Raw genomic sequence first — 17,525 nt, forward strand, 5'->3', positions numbered from 1 at the left:
CCATTTTCTTCATGAGAAAAAAGAAGCAGCTTGAAAACTTAAGTAATGTGTTCAAAGGTATAGAGAAATTTTGTAGCAAAGCTGGTATTTGAATCTTCATCTCTCTGATTCCATATGTTCTGTCTGGTAAGTCAAGAGATAAGTCTATCTTGGTACAGTGCTGATAGATGGGACTGGAAACAGCATAGACAAGGCATGCACAAGGAAGTATTTTGATGGATATAAAGAAGGATGCCCCAGTAGTGAGAAATCAGGCTGCTTAGGGCTCCCTGAGCAAGTTCTTCCTGGGAGTATCCAACAGGAGATGGGAGAAAAGAATCAAGCCACAGAGCAGGGCTGGGCTAGATGCCTGCAGAATCTCTTCCACTTCTGAGTGTGTCTGTTCTTTCATCATCATGGGCACTGTAATATAATGATAAAACATGGAGGGGGACAAACAGGGGAAGAACAGGAAGGTAGGGGAAGTAAGACAAGTCAGAGCTTGTCTATACTCAGCACTTACTATGCACCAGGTGCAAGGCTAAGCATGTTAGATGCCCATCTCATTTAATACAATAACCTCAGAAATTATTCATCGTTATTATTAACCTGACAGCACAGCTGAGGTAATTAAGGCTCAGAATCCCTTGCCAAAAGTCACGCAAAGAAAGGGAAGAGTCAGGACTTGGTGCCAGAAATGACCAGCATCAAAGACAAATATCAAGTTATTTTATTACATCACTGTGGTCTACAATTCTACCAATACTGGTTGTGGTGGATTGCAAAAAAAAAAAAAAAAATCAAGCCTGGTTGAGCCTCTACACCTAACTACCAAGTTACAAGAAATGGAGGGACAGAAAGTGAAAGTGAAAGTCACTCAGTTGTGTCCTACTCTTTGCAACTCCATGGACTATACGGTCCATGGAATTCTCCAGGCCAGAATACTGGAGTGGGTAGAGGAACATGCTAAATAATACCATGAAGCTGCAATGAGCAAAATCCCCATTTTCCTCAATAAAATATCACAAGGAATAAAAAGATTTGTAGGAAGAAGCTGGTAGACTAAAAGAGATTTAATTATCAGCCAAACGTAATGTTTGGATCTTACTTGGATCTCAGTTTGAATGAATTGATACTGAAAATATAAGAAAATCTAGTAAAAATGAAAATGACTATATATTTGATGGTGTAGAAGAATTGTTAGCTTGGAAAGCAAGGCGACAATAATGATATTTTTTGAGTCCTTATATTTTAGAAATATGAACTTTGTCATTTATATATCAAATTATATTGTGTTTGAGGTGAGAGAGCCGGTGATGCAGGGTTGGAATAAGCCGATTATTACTGAACCTTAAAGATGACAGATACACAGAGATTCACGATACTAGTCACTTTACCTTCGTGTATGTTATAATTCTCTAAACTAAAATGGTTTGGAGTTTGGTAGCAGAAAATCCAGGAATTTGGCAATGCCCTTCCCCCACATTGGAAAATGTGGAGAAGAATCTAAAATGGAAAGGAAACACATAGTCCAAGAAGACACTAATTCCTTGAGGGTTTCCTCTCTTCCCAGGACTTAACGCTATGCCTGGGACCCTTCTGCTCAGAAACACAAGGAATGACGGGACTCTGTTGACCAGATCACCCACCTGTGTAATGTCACAAACTCATGCTGCTTCCAACTGCACCTGCCTGATGAATGGGGAGGCACGTTTGGAATGACTTTTTTTTTCTTCTTCTAAGATTAGAGAGAAATGGACAGAGAGAGTTGAATTGCTGGTGAATTCTCTCTGTGCCCTCATGACGGAAGTTGCCTAATGACCCAGGAAGAACCCCCTGTGAACAGGGATAAGCTCCAGCAGGGATGGGGCCTCCGCTTGCTCCATTTCTGGAAGCCCAGCACGTTCCTGGCTGCTGTGACTGACACCCTGAGATAAACGAGGACTGTGTGATGGATGAGTGGTGGTGGGACAGCTGGAAAAGGGATTCCAGCCCCAGCTTTGACCTCTGCCAGTCCTGGGGGCTTCAGAGGGAGGTATCCCCTCTCTGTGAGCCTCAGTTTTCTTACCTGTAAACTGAAGATAAACACTGCTACTTTTATAGGACTATTGCAAGAATTAAGGGAGTTAGCACATGTGAAAGCACCACTGAAGCATGTTGATGCAAGTTGGTCATTCATTTTTTACACTTATTTATTCTCATTAAATATATATTTATTGAACTCTACTATGAGGCAGAAGCTATTGGTGCAATGCTGAGCAAAAGTTTGTCTAGACCCTGGTCTTGTGGAGTTTATCTCCTACTGTATAGGAAAATATTTTGACTCAATATCAGAATGGCTATTACAGAAATCAGGAAAACAGAATGCTCAGGAGTCCCTGAGCAAGCTGTTGCTGGGAATGCTCCGATACAGGCACTGCAACATTTGTGAGATGTGGTTTACCTGCTCTCCCTCTCCAGTGGCACTGCTGTCATCTTAAAATAATAAAAGGCAGAGGGGGAGACATTAGTCAGATAACTAGACAACATGCATAAAAGCACAGTGAGAAACTATGATAGCTGTTATGAAAGATAAAAAGGATTCAAGAAAGTAAGTAAACAAAGAAACACACAGGGGATCTTATCACATCTAGAAGCCTCGGCAATATGGTGGGTAAAACAATTAACTCAGTGCAAAGAAAAAAGGAGCAGAGGGTAAAACAAACTCCAAGTAGAGGGAAGAGCATCTGTGGAAGCCACAGAAAGTGGAGGACCACTGACTTGAGCACAGAAGGAAGAGGGGTACAGGAAAAAAGGAGGTGTATGAAGTTGGAGGGGCCAGTTCGAGCAGCCCCTTGGAGGCCACAGTAAGCACCCTGGTCTGGATCCTGAGAGCACCCGGAAGCCAGTTAAGGGTTTTCATTGGAAAAGTGATGGAAGCAAGTCTTAACTCGGAAACTATCAGTCAGGCTACCAGGAAGAAAATAAATTAGAGGAGCCAAGGGTCACTGTTAGTCGACTATTACAACCATCCAGCCAAGACTTGGACCAACGTGGGTAACAGTGGTCATATTTGAGAAATTCCTAAGAAGAAAAATCTACAGGATTTGTTAACGAGCTGTAGTTTGAGGGGGATGAGCACAGATGAAGGACAGAGAATCATCAAGGATGTCTCACTGCTTTCCAGACTGCAAGAGCCGAATGGAAATCAATAGATGCCTACCAAAAGAAAGGCAGCATCATTTATGGCAAAAATGCTATCTCCAATAGTTACCAGTGAGGAGAAGCCACTGTATTTCCATTGGATGGGGGGGGGGGGTAGTCGGTCCTGGAGTGAGCGGGCCTGAATCGGTGTTGACAGCAGAGGTAATCTATTCTTTCAAATATCTTGGCCATTGAGTAAAAGAAATGAACACACAGTAGCAGGAGGAGGCAATGTTAGGCAACGACAGTGTCCTTAGTAGACATTAGACTTCGTATTTTACACTTCATTAAAATGTACAAGGGAAGTAGCTAAGAGAGTATAGCAAAATGAGAAAAAGCAGAAGTGTTCAGATCAAACCTTGACTGTACCAGTTCTTATTTATAGTATTGTGGGACAAGTGATGTAACTTCTATGCCTCAGTTTTCCCAAGGGGGAAAGAAAGATAATAACATTACTCAACATGTGGGGTTGATGAGAGGGTTCAGTGAAGGGAGTACATAAAGTGTTTGAGCAGACCTCCTTGCACAGTTGAAGTGCTCAGTAAATGGTTGTACTTAAACATACCAGGAAAAGGCATTCTTCAGTTCTCCTTTTTTCCTACATTTGCTAACTGAATTCAATGTCCCATGGAGAAAAAAAAAAAAAACAACAAAAAGAGCTCTATACACTCTGACACGCAAAATGCTTGCATTTGCTAAGTCTATATGTCATGCATATTTACAGAATCTTGTAGTTTTCTGGTCTCATGAAACAGCTATGTTTTCCAGTTTTGCAAAGAGGCAAGCCAAGCATTAAGTTCCTCTTTTGTAATTGACCATAAGCGTGTTGAGTAATATGTGGATTATATCCCCCTCTTCTCTTTGATCTTCCTTCTTGCCAAGAACTGCCTGACAGCCTGGTTCCTGGCCAGTTCACCTCCTTATAATGCACCGATGGAGAGGAAGTGGCCCACAATAGCAGAGGAGATTTACTCCAGATTAGAAGTACTTGACTTTCTTAATCCCTAAGCAAGGAATTCCCTGAAGAATTTCAGAATGAGAACGCCGTAGGAACCATGTTTTGGAGTAGTGGTTCTCAAGTTCAGCATGCAGCAGAATCACCTGGGAAGCTTGTAAAAATGAAAATTCTCCAGCCTCACTCCTCTAGAGAAACAGAATCAGGAAGAGGAAGCCAGGAACCTGCATGAAAAAAAAAAACAAAAAAACGCTTCCCCCATCTTTAATTTAAGTGACCCTGATTGACTTTGTGATATTCTGAGAGCCAAGTCTCCACACTCCACTAGGCACTCCTGACCTCTTATTCTGCTTTATTTTCCCTTCTCTTTGCCTTTTAATATACTAGATTATTTACTATTCTGATTGCTTATGTCTCCCACATACACTCCAGGAGAAATTTAAGTCTCCAAATGGCTGTCATATGTGCCTGTTTTGCTCCTTAATGTATCTCAAAAGCCCAGAACAGTGCCTGGCCCGTAAGAGACCCTTAATAAATATTTGTTAAAATCATTTGAACTGAATCACCATCCTCCCAGACATCCCATATGCAGACTTCCACTGTGGACACCCCAACTAACTGGTCCTCTTATCATGGTGTCCTGCAACATTTGAGTCAAAAATACTTAGGAACTTTGCTGATGCCATATACCCTTTTCCCGGGGCGGCGGGGGCGGGGGGGGTGGGGTGGGGTGGGGAATACAGTAATATATAATTCTGCACAAATTTTCTGAGGATGGAGATCCGATAACCATTTAAGATCAGTGATCTGCAGACCCCACATTAACAAACCTGAACACAAAACCAGTCCTGGTCCCTGCAATTCAACCTCTAACTGTTATTGATGTAGTTATTATCCTAAATTTCACATCCAGTTATGTCTTTCCCTTGACCCCAAATCTTGAAGATTTCCCCATAGTTCATGTGGTACCCAAATCCCTCAGCCCAGAATTCAAAGTTTCCACAGGCCGGTCTTCTGCACATCACTTCTCCAGTTTTATCGCTCCCCAACTGTATGAATGATTGACTAAACAGACACAGTCTGGACGCAGACTTCCCGGGTCAGAGTCACTAGCTACGTTATGTTAGATAAATTATTTACCTAAGTCCTCAGATATTTTTAAATTTGTGGAACAGGCATACTAGTGCACACTTCAAATGTGCCAAAGGAAAGAACGAACACATATGAATACACACGAAGCACTTCTAAAATGCCAGGCATATAGTTGGCACTCAATACTTGCTGGGTTTTACTCTTCTATGCCTTTGGCACATAGTATCGGACATAACTTTCTTTCCTCTTCTTTTCCAACGTACCTTAGTCTAGGCTAAGGTTTGTCAAAGTTTTTGCAAAGGACTAGAGTGAATATTTTGGGCTTGGTGTGTCCTACCGCCTCCTGGGGTGACTGCTCAACAGAGCCGTCGTGGCTGAGAAGCAGACATAGATGATATGTAGAGGGATGAGCGTGGCTATGTTTCACAAACTGTCTTTATAAAAACACATGGCCTCCGGGATTCTACCCATGGATCAGAAACTGGCCCAGATGAGCTTCAGCATCTCAGAGACTCAGTTTCAAGTTTCTCTGAGCCTCAGTCTCCTCATCTATTAAACTGGAATGATGAGAATATTTCCCTCAGAAGTTCTTGGATGACTGAATGAGATAAAACACATAAAGCCCTTGGCAGAGTTTTTGGTGTATAATCTAAATACATAAGGTACATAGGACTATCTCCATCATCAACAGACTAGTCTCAAACTATATCCACCGACCGCCCACATCCACCTTCCCTGCAGCAAGAAACTCTTCCAGATTTACCCGCTCCAGAGATTCTTCCTCCCTCTTTCCTAACACTGTTGGAATGTCTGTTGTGTTGTTTGAAAGTAAATCATGCATTAATGTAGCATATGCAAGCAATTACAGTTACTTATGTGATGTGGCTCTTGTGCGTCATCCCCTAGACTGCGAGCTCCTTGAAGGCGCAGTCTGGGTCTTACTTCCCCTTGCATTAGCTCTCCTAGCACAGTATCTACAGACGCCCAGTGTGAGGTGCTGTCAGCAGTGGCGACGCTGGCCTTGTTAACGGTAGTGGTCCCAGCCGTGGGTATGGTTGTGGTAATAACGGTGGCGGGGGTGGGGAGGGCGGGCGGATCTTGGCTGTTAATTTCTTTTCAAAGAGCGGTCATTTGGAATTTTTCTTCTCAGTTTGAGCCAAGAAGTGTAAATTGAGTAAACAAGTCTTTCTGGCAGAGAGAAAGGATCTGTTAGAAGGTTAGAAAACCACAACAAGACCAAAATTACACATGGCTCTTCCTAGGGCAGCATGGAAAAGAAAAAAAAAAAAAAAAATCACATTATTGGAATTCAGGGGACCCAAGCACTAGAAAAAAAAAAAATAATCATCCAGAGATACAGACTATTTTATAGCCTTCCAAACACCAGCAAACATTCTCTTAATTTTTCTATATGATCTCTGCAGAGAAAGTTACCACCCATTTCACAAATGAGGACTCTGAGTGTGAAACAAAAGACATCTCCGAAGTCAGAAGTCATGGCTGACTACTTTGAATCCAAAATTGGCTGTGTGCCCTACAGCAGGTCATTCCTGTCTCTAGGTCTCAGTTTACTATTTGTAAAATAGAGAGTGTATGATTTTAATATCCATCTCTACTCATAAATGCTGGGTCACTGGGATGGAGTGCAAGATATAAGAATCTTTCTCTGCCCAATGTTAACTTAAGGAGTACAAGTGGTAATATCTTTGGGTGGAAAATAAGTTGCAGGTTACAACGTGCTTCTTCCAACCTCAAAATACATCACTTATTTTCAGGGGAGCATCTAGATCTGACCCTGGATCTGCCACAGAGGCCTGTGGATAAATTAGCCCATACTTTTCATCCTACAGATACCGAGACCAGAAGAAAGTGTCTGTCACTCAGTCCTGTCCAAATCTCTGTGACCTCATGGACTGTAGCCCACCAGGCTCCTCCATCCATGGGCTTCTCCAGGCAAGAGTACTGGAGTGGGTGGCCACTTCCTCCTCCAGGGCGTCTTCCCAACCCAGGGACTGAACCCTGGGTCTCCCACACTGCAGGCAGATGCTTTACTGACTGAGTCACCAAGGAAGAACAAAGATCGAGACAGCAGAGGCATCCATGCCCAATAACACGCAGCAATCCAGGGGAGCCTGCTAGAAACAGCAGAGGCATCCATGCCCAAGAACATGCAGCAATCCAGGACAGCCTGGTAGAGACAGCAGATATTCCAGTTCTCTAGTGCTTCCAGAGATTACTCCCAACCCCAAAATGGAAAGGGTAGGTTATGTAATGCCTATTTTATAAGTGAGTGAAATGAAGGTTACCCAGATAATCAGTGGGAGAGATGGGACTCAAATCCACCTCGATCTGGCTCTTCCCCATGACACAAGTTTTCTCCCACATTTGGCCATGTCCCTAGTACTCTGGGCACTTGCAAAGTGATTGAGTACTACCTACAAGAGGAGGTACCAAGGGAAGCATGGAAAAAGGAAGAGCTCAGTTTAGACAAATAGCACTTTTATCATAGAAAACATAAGCCCATGACATGTTACACTTGGAGCCTCTTCCTCTTTTTCACCCAAAAGCTAAGTTAGCAGTCACCCAAAGTCTTATACATTTAAGCATTAGCTGTGCTTAGCTAAGTTCTGTGGCTTTGGGCTGTATAAGGGTCATTTAACAGGTGGAGGGGGAAGAATAATGTTATTAATCAAGCTCTCCATCATTAAGATTTTTTTCCTGCTTTGCTTGTTCAAAACCACAAAGTGTAATGAAGGATTCCTTTCCAGCACATTCCTGGAGATAGACCGAAGGAGACCCCAACCACCAAAGGAGCTAGAGTCCAAGGGTCCCCAAGATTATGCAGAGTACACCCTGGCCCTGGTCCAGAATCAGACCAGAACAGCCCCACGAACCTCAGGCAAGTCACACCCCTTCTGTGACACTTCCTGACAGTGCCCTGGGACTCAGGAGTTGACTAAGCACCTCCAATAACTGAAGGAAGTTCTCACCTGTTCTCACATAACAGGATGGTTCCATTCTGTTCTGGAAGGTCAACAGGAGGAAATCCTTTTACTTATGTATAATTCCACCCATGGTATCCTTTCTCTATGAGTTCCAGTGATATTTATAAAGTGAGAGAATACTCTTGAAATCCCTCCGTTTGCATTCTGACCTTTTGGGTTAACCAACCATCTCTCTTGTACAAAATGCGGATCCTGCTCTGAAGGCCCTGTCCCTAGCACTCTGGGTACTTGCAAACTGATTGAGTACTACCCAAGGAAGCATGGAAAAAGGACGGGGTCAGTTTAGGAAAGTAGCATTTTTATCATAGAAAAGATAAGCCCATGACATGCTACAATGCCAGGCACTATGCAATCATCACGATCTGGTCCCATGAGGCCGGGATCACAAGACTCTAGGATGCACCCACAGAGCTCCCCATCTGGCCCCCAGGGAGACGGGCCACGTTTGCACATTCTTCAGGCCTCTAGAGGAGCTGCACCTTCAATCTGGAATGCTCTCAGGTCTTCCTCTGCCAAAGGAAGAGTCCTCCACTTTTGCTTTATGCACCTGACCTCAAGAAATTATCCCAACATCACTCCACTAAGGAAGTCAAGCCTCCTCTGACCCCATGTGACCCTCGGTCACCCACTGTGAACCCCCAGGCCTGGCCCTCTCTTGGGACTCAGCAGTTTGTTCTCACTTATCTGGTGTGAGTGTTTCAGTGATATCTTCCTCCCCCAGTCTGTAAACTCCATGAAGAGGAAGCCCACGCCTGTTTGTGTCCACGTGTGTCCATTTGTCCTGCTCTTCAAGGCAAACAGGCACTCAGAAATAGAAGTAACCCAAGAACGACTGTGCTGCAAAGGCAGCAGGTGTCCCGTAAGGAGAACAGTGACACCTAGCGGCCGCTTTCCCACTCCTGGACTTCTCTAGCTGAGAGCACGTGAATCGGCCTCAGGAAAACCAGTTTTCTAGAACTGGATATATAGACGATGCTGAGGGAAGCTAGCACAGCATCCAGACATAGAGGAACCTGATTTCTAAGCAAAGAGTAAAGGAACCAGTGCTCATCTTGCTGCCATACGTGCCAAGAACACATCATCACAGTCCTGTGATTAGCTAGCATCGAGGCACCTCGCAGATGAGGAGAGCGAGGCCCACGAGGAGGAGCAGATAGGGACAGTCAGGGCCTCTCTCAGCGGCTCTCCCCAGTGGTGCTAGTGGTAAGGAATCCGCCTGCCAGTGCAGGAGACACAAGAGACACCGGTTCGATCCCTGGGTTGAGAAGATCCCCTGGAGAAGGAAATGGCAACTTGCTCCAGTATTCTAGACTGGAAAATGCCATGGGCAGAGAAGCCTGGCGGGCTACAGTCCATGGGCAGCAGAAAGTTAGACGTAACTGAGCACATAATCTGTCCTTTCCCTTTCCTCCCTACAGCCTCTCTCACCAACCCCTGGAGAGCTCAGTCCCGCACAGGTAGCAACATGGTGCTCGGTGTATGTCGTCACTGACACAGCGCACATCAGACGACCTTTTGTGTTATGTGAGAGCTTCAAGAGCCTCCTCGGGGGTCTCCCTGGCTCCACTCTTATACTTCCACAGTTGATTCTCACCCTGAAACCGCAGACATGGAGATCTGTATGTAACTTGGCTTTTTTGACCTTTTCGTTGTTGGTTTGGGGACCTCTGAGGCACAAAGTCAGATGATTCAAGGAGCGTGGTTCATGAGTTAAGCTCATTGCTGTACCATGCGTGGTTAGGCTTTATGTATTCATCTGGTTAGCCGCAGCTACTTAGCTAATTTTAACATTTTACTAGTGAACGTCGCTCAGTCATGTCCGACTCTTTGTGACCCCATGGACTGTAGCCTGCCAGGCTCCTCTGTCCGTGGAATTCTCCAAGCAAGAAACTGAAGTGGGTTGCCATTTCTTCTCCAGGGGATATTCCTGACCCAGGGAATGAACCCAGATCTCCTGCGTTGCAGGCAGATTCTTTACCATCTGAGCCATTAGGGAAGCCCTAACACTTCAATAAACCCCTGCAAATCCAGCACCTAAAACATCAGCTGGAAACTTGGCTACTTTCATGTAACTAATGTTCCCTCATGACTCCCTGATTCAAGATCATCATCATCCTAATCTTACATTCATCATTTCCCTGATTCCTTTTTTAAACTGTCTATTGCATGCATATTTATTCTTAAAAGGTAGTATATTTGATGTGTGTGTTTATCTTGCTTCAACTAAAAATAGAGGTAAGGGTATCATGCTATGCAAAATATATCTTTGGAATTTCCTGTCTTCATTTAACATTATATTCATCCATCTCCTATTAAGTATCATTACAGTTCATTTTGATCTTGGTTGTAGTATAGTGTTCCCTTGTATGCATAGTGCACACCTTAATTAACTGTTCTCCCACTGATGGCTGTCTATGTTGTTTCCAGGAGACTCCTTCTGCTACACAAAGCTAATTCTATCAACCTCCTGCTAGCCATGTATCTTCAGCATGTCACTGCCCTCTAGACAGCGTCCAAACTCCAGGACCTAGCTTACAATACTCTAAATAATCAGGTTCTTTCTGATCCCTCTGGCCTCACCTCCGCCCTCCCTTCATCTCTTGGTCTGAGTCATGCGGAATTTCTATAGGTCTTTGCACAGACCATGTTCTTTTCTGCCTCAGGTTATCCACCCAATAGTCTCCTCACTTATTCGCATCTCCTCTCTGTTCTCTATGAAGCCCTCCCTGACCATCTCTAGCTCTGGCACTTAGCCCAATAGGATGCCTTGGGAGGGGAACATGATCCATAACATCCTATGGGACTTGGTCACTGGTCCACCAGATTGTCTTCTCTGGAGGCCCAGGACTGTCCAGAAGTTGCTGCAGAGGAAAGAGTGGAGACCAAATAGAGAGGCTTTATCTACCTCCTTCCTCACTGAAGCAGTGGCATACTATTCCAGGTTGGGGTTGAAAACTGCATTTGGAAAAGAAAAAAAAGTTCCATGGATATGAGTTTGCAAAAAAGTGAACCAAATCATTCATACAGTCCCCTCGAGCCCTGACATGCCATAATCAAAAGCCAGAGAGACATAAAGAGGAACAAGAGGAGATGAAATTTCACAATTAAGTATCCAGGCTCCAGATCAGACCAACATGGAGCAAATCACTCATCTTATGTTTCCTCACTTGTAAAGTGGGCAGGAGAAAAAGACAAACCACACAGAATTGCCATCTGGATAAATAAATGGTCAAATGTCAGAAATTCCATATGAATCAGCCCCATACTTATAAAGAAGGCATAGATCTGGAGGGTAAATTAAATGAGATAACCAAGTAGAGCACCGAGGGAGGGGCTGCTAGGTCTTCACCAAACTCGTATTTGCTTCCCCTAGGCAGACTGATAGAATGCATTTCCCTGTCTTCATCTGCAGACAGGTGTGCCCAATGGCTGAATTCTGGCCAGCAGAATAGGAGCTGAAGTGATAATGTGGCATTTTCAGGTGTGGCCCATTTAAAGTTCTCATGTACAATTTCCCATGTTCTTTCTCCTTCCACAGCAGCCATCAAAGCACCAGATTAACGGAGCACAAGATGGAACAGGCTGGGACCCTGAACCACCTCTCAGAGTAAGGCCACCCATCAATCAAAATCAACTATCTAGGACTCTGCGCAAGCAAGAAATAACCTCAACCAGACCAAGTCATTGGGATTTGAGAATTTGTCCGTTACAGCAGCTAGTGTTACCAAGTCACACACATGTTCACCACATGGTAAGCAATCAATAAATGCTGGCCCTCACCATGCTGATGATGACCATCCTGATGGACACAGAGCCCGCAAGGGCAGGGGGTAGGAGGCCTGGTACCTAGATGTAACTCAGTGGCCACGCCGGGGAGCTCACCTCTTTGGTGCCATTGTCCTGGATAAGAGTGTACAGTGGGACCACACGGTTGATCTCCAGCAGCACCGGGGTGGGGCTCAGCTGCTCCTTGCCCGGGCGGCGGCAGAGGTGACAGGTAGACGGACAGCGGCCTTTCTCCTCACAGCGGATCTCCACACCTGAGATGAGCTGGTCATCCGACAGCATCTGGGCCGTCAGCAGGCCTGAGAGGTAGGTGATGAAGGGCATGGACTTCAGCTCCTTCTTGCTGCCCAGCTCCGTGGTCTCTGGAGAAAGAGAGATAAGTTAAGTAAAGGTCAAAAGGTCAGACTCTTGAACCCATCGAGATATGCTAAGAGGCGGTTATCCACCGAAAAGGGAAAACAGATGATGTGACTCATGATGCTTTAGAAAGAACGCCGATACGAGGGCTCCAAGACCAGAATGATGTCTTGTTCTACCATTGATATTAAATAACCCTTTGCCTTCTTTGGGCCTCATCTTCTTTGTATTTAAAGTCAGCAAATTGTATAAACTTTAATTATGTTGAATTGGTTCATGGTGCTTTTCAGGTCTAGTCTATCTTTCTACTTTTCTGTATATTTATTCTATTAATTTTTGAGAGTTTGATATGGAAACTCCAAGTAAAAACCTTAATGCACCTACTTAAAAAATGATTGTAATATACAGTAGAATTATATGTAACTTTGTTCTGTATTTTTCAAGTCTCCTGTAAATGTGTTATCATACTTTCATAATTCACAAAATAAAAAACAGAAAAATAAATTCAGGCAGTAGGTTGGGTTAGAGGGTTTTTCCAAGGACCTTGCAATAAATATTCCTGTATATTTTTCCCAATAAGAAGTTCCTTTCTTTACTATCAATTTTATAAATTCTACCTTTGTTTTAAAAACTTATTTGTCCTATATTTTCTATGAAGTTCCATGTAGTGGGGGAAAGAAAAGCTTTGGAGTCAACTTCAGTTTAAATCTCAGTTCTGCTAGACAGGAGCTCCACTGCCTTGGGAAAGTCTCTGAATATCCAAGAGCCTATAGTGATTAATTCTGTAACGTGAGGTTAACAATGACTAAAACAGCTATGACTGGTAGATGAGCAAGGAGGTGGGCCTGTCTGGGAAAGGCATCATTTCCCCTTGCTTGTCACACTCATCTGCCCCCTTATTCAAATGTCTGGTCCTCAGCACACTGTCATGCGCATGAGTGATGCGTGCCCCAGTATGCATTGTCCTTCTTTATCCCCTTCTTTATTTCACACCTCCGTGTCTTTGCTCGCCCCGACCTACTGTTCCCTCTGCCTCTCCAAATGGTGCTCCGATGCAATGTGACCATCTTTAGGAAGTCTTTCTTCCTCGCCCCAACCCTGCTTCTCTGATAGGTATTCCTGTTTGCAAGACCTTACCTTGTTATGTTCACTTTCTCATCCCATTTTCTGTCGGCCTCTGCAACCATACAATCGGTTCATGGAGACCACGGACCATGTCTCCCATCCTGCCCCCACTGACATTCAGTGCTTAGCACAGTACTAGGGATATATTTGACACTTTACCAAAGAGAGAGATTATAGCTGTGAACAGTTAGAACAACACATATAATCCAGTCTGTGCATGTGTGCCAATTTGCTTCAGTCATGTCCGACTCCTATGGACTGTAGCCCACTGGGCTCCTATCTCCATGGGGATTCTCCAGGCAAGAATACTGGAGTAGCTTACCATGCTGTCCTCCAGGGGATCTTCCTCACCCAGGAATCAAACCCACATCTCCTACAGCCCCTGCACTGCAGGCAGATTCTTTACCACTGAGCCTACCCGGGGTAATCCAGTCTAGAGGCTCAAAAATTCATCTGAGGGATTCTAGGGATTCCAACAGCCATCTCAGCAGCTGCTTGAGGAGAGCAAAAGGAAGACTGAGCGGGCAGTACTCTACATCTGCATCTCAGCTTCAAATAGAGCTGTTCCACTTGTATCTCATTTACAGACTGGTCTTCCACGTAAGATTTCATAAGAAGAAAGGGCTCAAAGCTTGAAGAAGCAATGTGATTTGTAGAAATGAGAGAGTTCTATTTACATCATGGATGATGTGAATAGTGTCCTCAAAGCTGTGCCATGTACAGTCTGAGTGACAAGGCAAGGTGGTCCTATGCCGAGGGATAGAGCTTGGTCCAGAGGGCAGCTTCATCCAAGCCTAGTGAAGTCAGGGCAAGCTCCAGCCTTGGTGGAATACATGGGCCCTGGGCACCGAGGCCTGGGAGAAAGAAGGTTGTCTCTTGCTTTCGCTCTCAGCTTGCAGTGACTTGCAGCTGATCTGGAAATGGGCTTGCCAATTAGAAAGACAAATAAACGCAGTCTTCATTCATTACTCTCTGGGCCCTCGGGCTTCAGATCTGGGCTCCACCTTTTCTGTCTGGCTGTCAGCAAATGCTTATGAGCATCAGATCAAAGGCTCCAGGGGAAGAAGACAAGGCGGATTCCAGCTAACCAATCCTTCAGAGGGATTAAAGAAGGATAGTTACTAAGATAAACAAAACAAAGCTGCGGAGAAGGCATCTCAGCAGCTGGGGAGACAGACAGTCTTGTATATGGACATGTCAGAAGATGATGGCAGTGAAGATGACCTTAGGAAGCACAGGCCAGAGGGATAGTTTTGGAGAAGCGTGACTTCCAACTTGGGAGAGAAGAACTTTTCAGGGGAGAAGGTCAGGGAAAGTCAAAACTGCAAAGACATTAGGGAGCAGTTAGTCTGACCCAGAGTTCACCGATCTATGGTCCATGGGTCAATCTCTGCCTGTTTTTGTAAAGAAAGTTTTATTAGAACACGATCACTCTCATTTATTTATATATTGTACATGGCTACAAATGGGAGAATTAAGTAGCTGCAATGAAGGCTCCATAAGCTCACAAAGCCTAGAATATTTACTATCTGACCCTTTTGGAAACCTCTGCTGTGTTGCCCTAAGTTATGGATGGGGAAACTGAGTCTTAGAGAAAGGTTACACAGGAATGTGGCAGCATGATGGATTAAAGGAGAAAAATAAATAGATCATAAACACACTTGGATTCTTAACTTCCAAGGAGAAAAGATAGAGTGGGCTATCTTTTCTCCATGAAATATGTTTTTAATGTGTTTTTTCAATAGTTTTCAAAAGTCTAATCTGGTAAAACCTCCCATTTTAAATGAGAGGAAACTGTGTCCCAGAGAAGGATAATGACTTTCCGAGGTGATGTGATGAGTTAGTGAATCCTTTCAGCACATGACCGCAGTCCTGTTAACCAATTCATCACTTACACTACTATTGTTATCTCATATTTTAGGACGCACATGCCCCAACCCTCATAGCACCTTGCCATGATTTAACTGCGAAAAAATGTGGAACGTGGTGCTGGGAGCAACTATTCCCTGGATTAAACAAACATCCCTAGCCATCTGGTTAAGAATCTAACTAACAACAGAACAAGCTATCGATCTTTGTTGATCTGTTTTGTCACATAATTTGTTTTCAATGTATTGGTTCAAAACACAGGGTTAAAGGCCCACAGACCAAGCTGAAAACTGCATTCCAATATCAGTATAGAATCCATGCTGAATTTAAGGGTTTATTTTGCAAAAGAAAGACACTTGGGTATCATCTGGTCCAAACCCGTTGCTTAACTGTGAGGAACCTGAGACCTAAATGGAAAAAGGGATTTACCAGTAAGTCCCATACACATTTATTTACGGAGATCCTTTTTGTAAGGATTGTGTCATGCCTAAGTTATGATCTGGAGGAGAGTTACAACAGGGAAGACCATTAGCCATTCCATTAATTATTCCTCTGTAGACACTACAATTGCAAAAGCTAATTGCTTCTGATCCAACCTCGCTCTGTGGCTAAAGTCATCTTTCCAAAAAGCAAACTATATTCTTCTGCTTAAAACTCTTTCTAGGAGAGTGTTCACTGATCTGAGGATGAAGACCAAAATGCTTAAGCATGGCACATAGGTTATGAGGGACCCAGACCACTGTGTGCCCCTCAGGTCACATCTGCCATCCTCCTCCTTCTTTCCAGTTCCCCTACTTTCAGCTACAGTGGCCTCTGTGCTTCTCGCCTACACCCTGTCCTTTCCCTGTGTCTTGGCACATGCTCTTCTCTCCATATAGAACGCTTTCCCCATCCCCACCTCTGCCCCTGCCTTCTCTGTGCTCAAACCCCCACTACCCTTCAGATCTTAGTTCAGGGGCCAGTTTCTCAGAAACACCTAGCCCAAACTCCATGCCTGTGCTTCTAATCTCTATAAGAGTTTCATACTAAACTTCCTCACAAGCATCTCGTTCTATGTACCACCTGCAGTGTCTTCAGAAGAGAAGCTCCATGAGGGCAGGGTCCTGTAGGTCCTTCTGACAACCATATCCGCTTTACACATCCCCTGGAGCACATTAGGCTTTCAGTAATATTTTCAACAATGTATTTGAATACATGTATATTTATATGCTCGGATGACTGTACTATCTCATCGAAGCCCTGATGAGTCTAAGAGCCAAGATTTGTGAATTTCGTGATTGACAGTTAATTGATGGCTTGCAATCAAGTGGCAACTTCTTCTCAAAGTAAAATTAGCTCCCTCAATTGAAAGGTTAACAGATGAATAGCTGATCAATTTGCCAGTTGTTCTGACCTCCTCCGGGTTCTCACATAGACCCTTGCCATTGAGGGGATGGGAGAGTTCAGTTAAAACAGGCTGCCTTTAACAGGCCAAGGATAAAGAGCATTTTTGAAGAGACTTATCCTCTGTTCACATTTCCCATCCTTCTGAACAATGCTTCCAAAATAGGATCATGGCTGGTTTCAAGCCCAATTCAGTTCCAATGACACTACAGCCCATTCATTTGAGAACCTGCCAACTGAACTCTCTTTTTTCTCCTCCCAAATTCCTGCTGGGTATTATTTTGTTGCCACCAGGAAAAAAATAAAAAAAAGGCTCGGTTGAAGTGACAACTCCTTGTTGGGAGGGCAGCCAGGGCTTTTCGGCGGGAGGTGATGGCACCGCTTGCCCTCATCCAGAAAACAAAACAAAGGCCTCAGACTGAGGGCTTCTGGGAGAGCCAAAGCCGCCTGAATGTTTGTTCAATATTCGGCAACAGTGCGGGGCGCTGCCTCCGAGTCCGACAGGCTTGCTTTGGCAATAGGCTTGCACTTGAAGCATTTAAAGACTCCACAGGGACCAGAGGGGCTCAAATTAGAAACGTTAAGGGTGGGGGCGAGAGGGGGAGACTTTTATATCATAAAGAATGGCCTTTATTACAGCAATGGCCTCCCAGGAATTGCTGAAATGGGATCATTTCTTAGGCGGAGTTACTGTCTCCTGTTGGAGGAAAGCAACTGCTGTGAAGCTTGACTCAAGGACCCACAGAAATCTCCTTCACAAAGGGGAAGTAGCTGGCTGAATCGGCATCAGC

The 17,525-nt window shown here is 44.3% G+C and overlaps 1 protein-coding gene across 6 annotated transcripts in view; it reads right to left on the reverse strand.

The window, feature by feature from the left end:
• ASTN2 (astrotactin 2) overlaps positions 1-17,525 on the reverse strand; it is a 1,056,817-nt gene that overhangs the window by 191,823 nt on the left and 847,469 nt on the right. For all 6 annotated transcript variants that reach the window (XM_061426655.1, XM_061426656.1, XM_061426657.1 and 3 more), the window contains one exon: positions 12,097-12,362. In XM_061426655.1, the coding sequence (XP_061282639.1) occupies positions 12,097-12,362 (266 nt within the window). The remainder of the gene's footprint in view (positions 1-12,096; positions 12,363-17,525) is intronic.

The sequence above is a fragment of the Bos javanicus genome, chromosome 8 (genome assembly GCF_032452875.1).
Source record: "Bos javanicus breed banteng chromosome 8, ARS-OSU_banteng_1.0, whole genome shotgun sequence".
Taxonomy (NCBI): domain Eukaryota; kingdom Metazoa; phylum Chordata; class Mammalia; order Artiodactyla; family Bovidae; genus Bos; species Bos javanicus.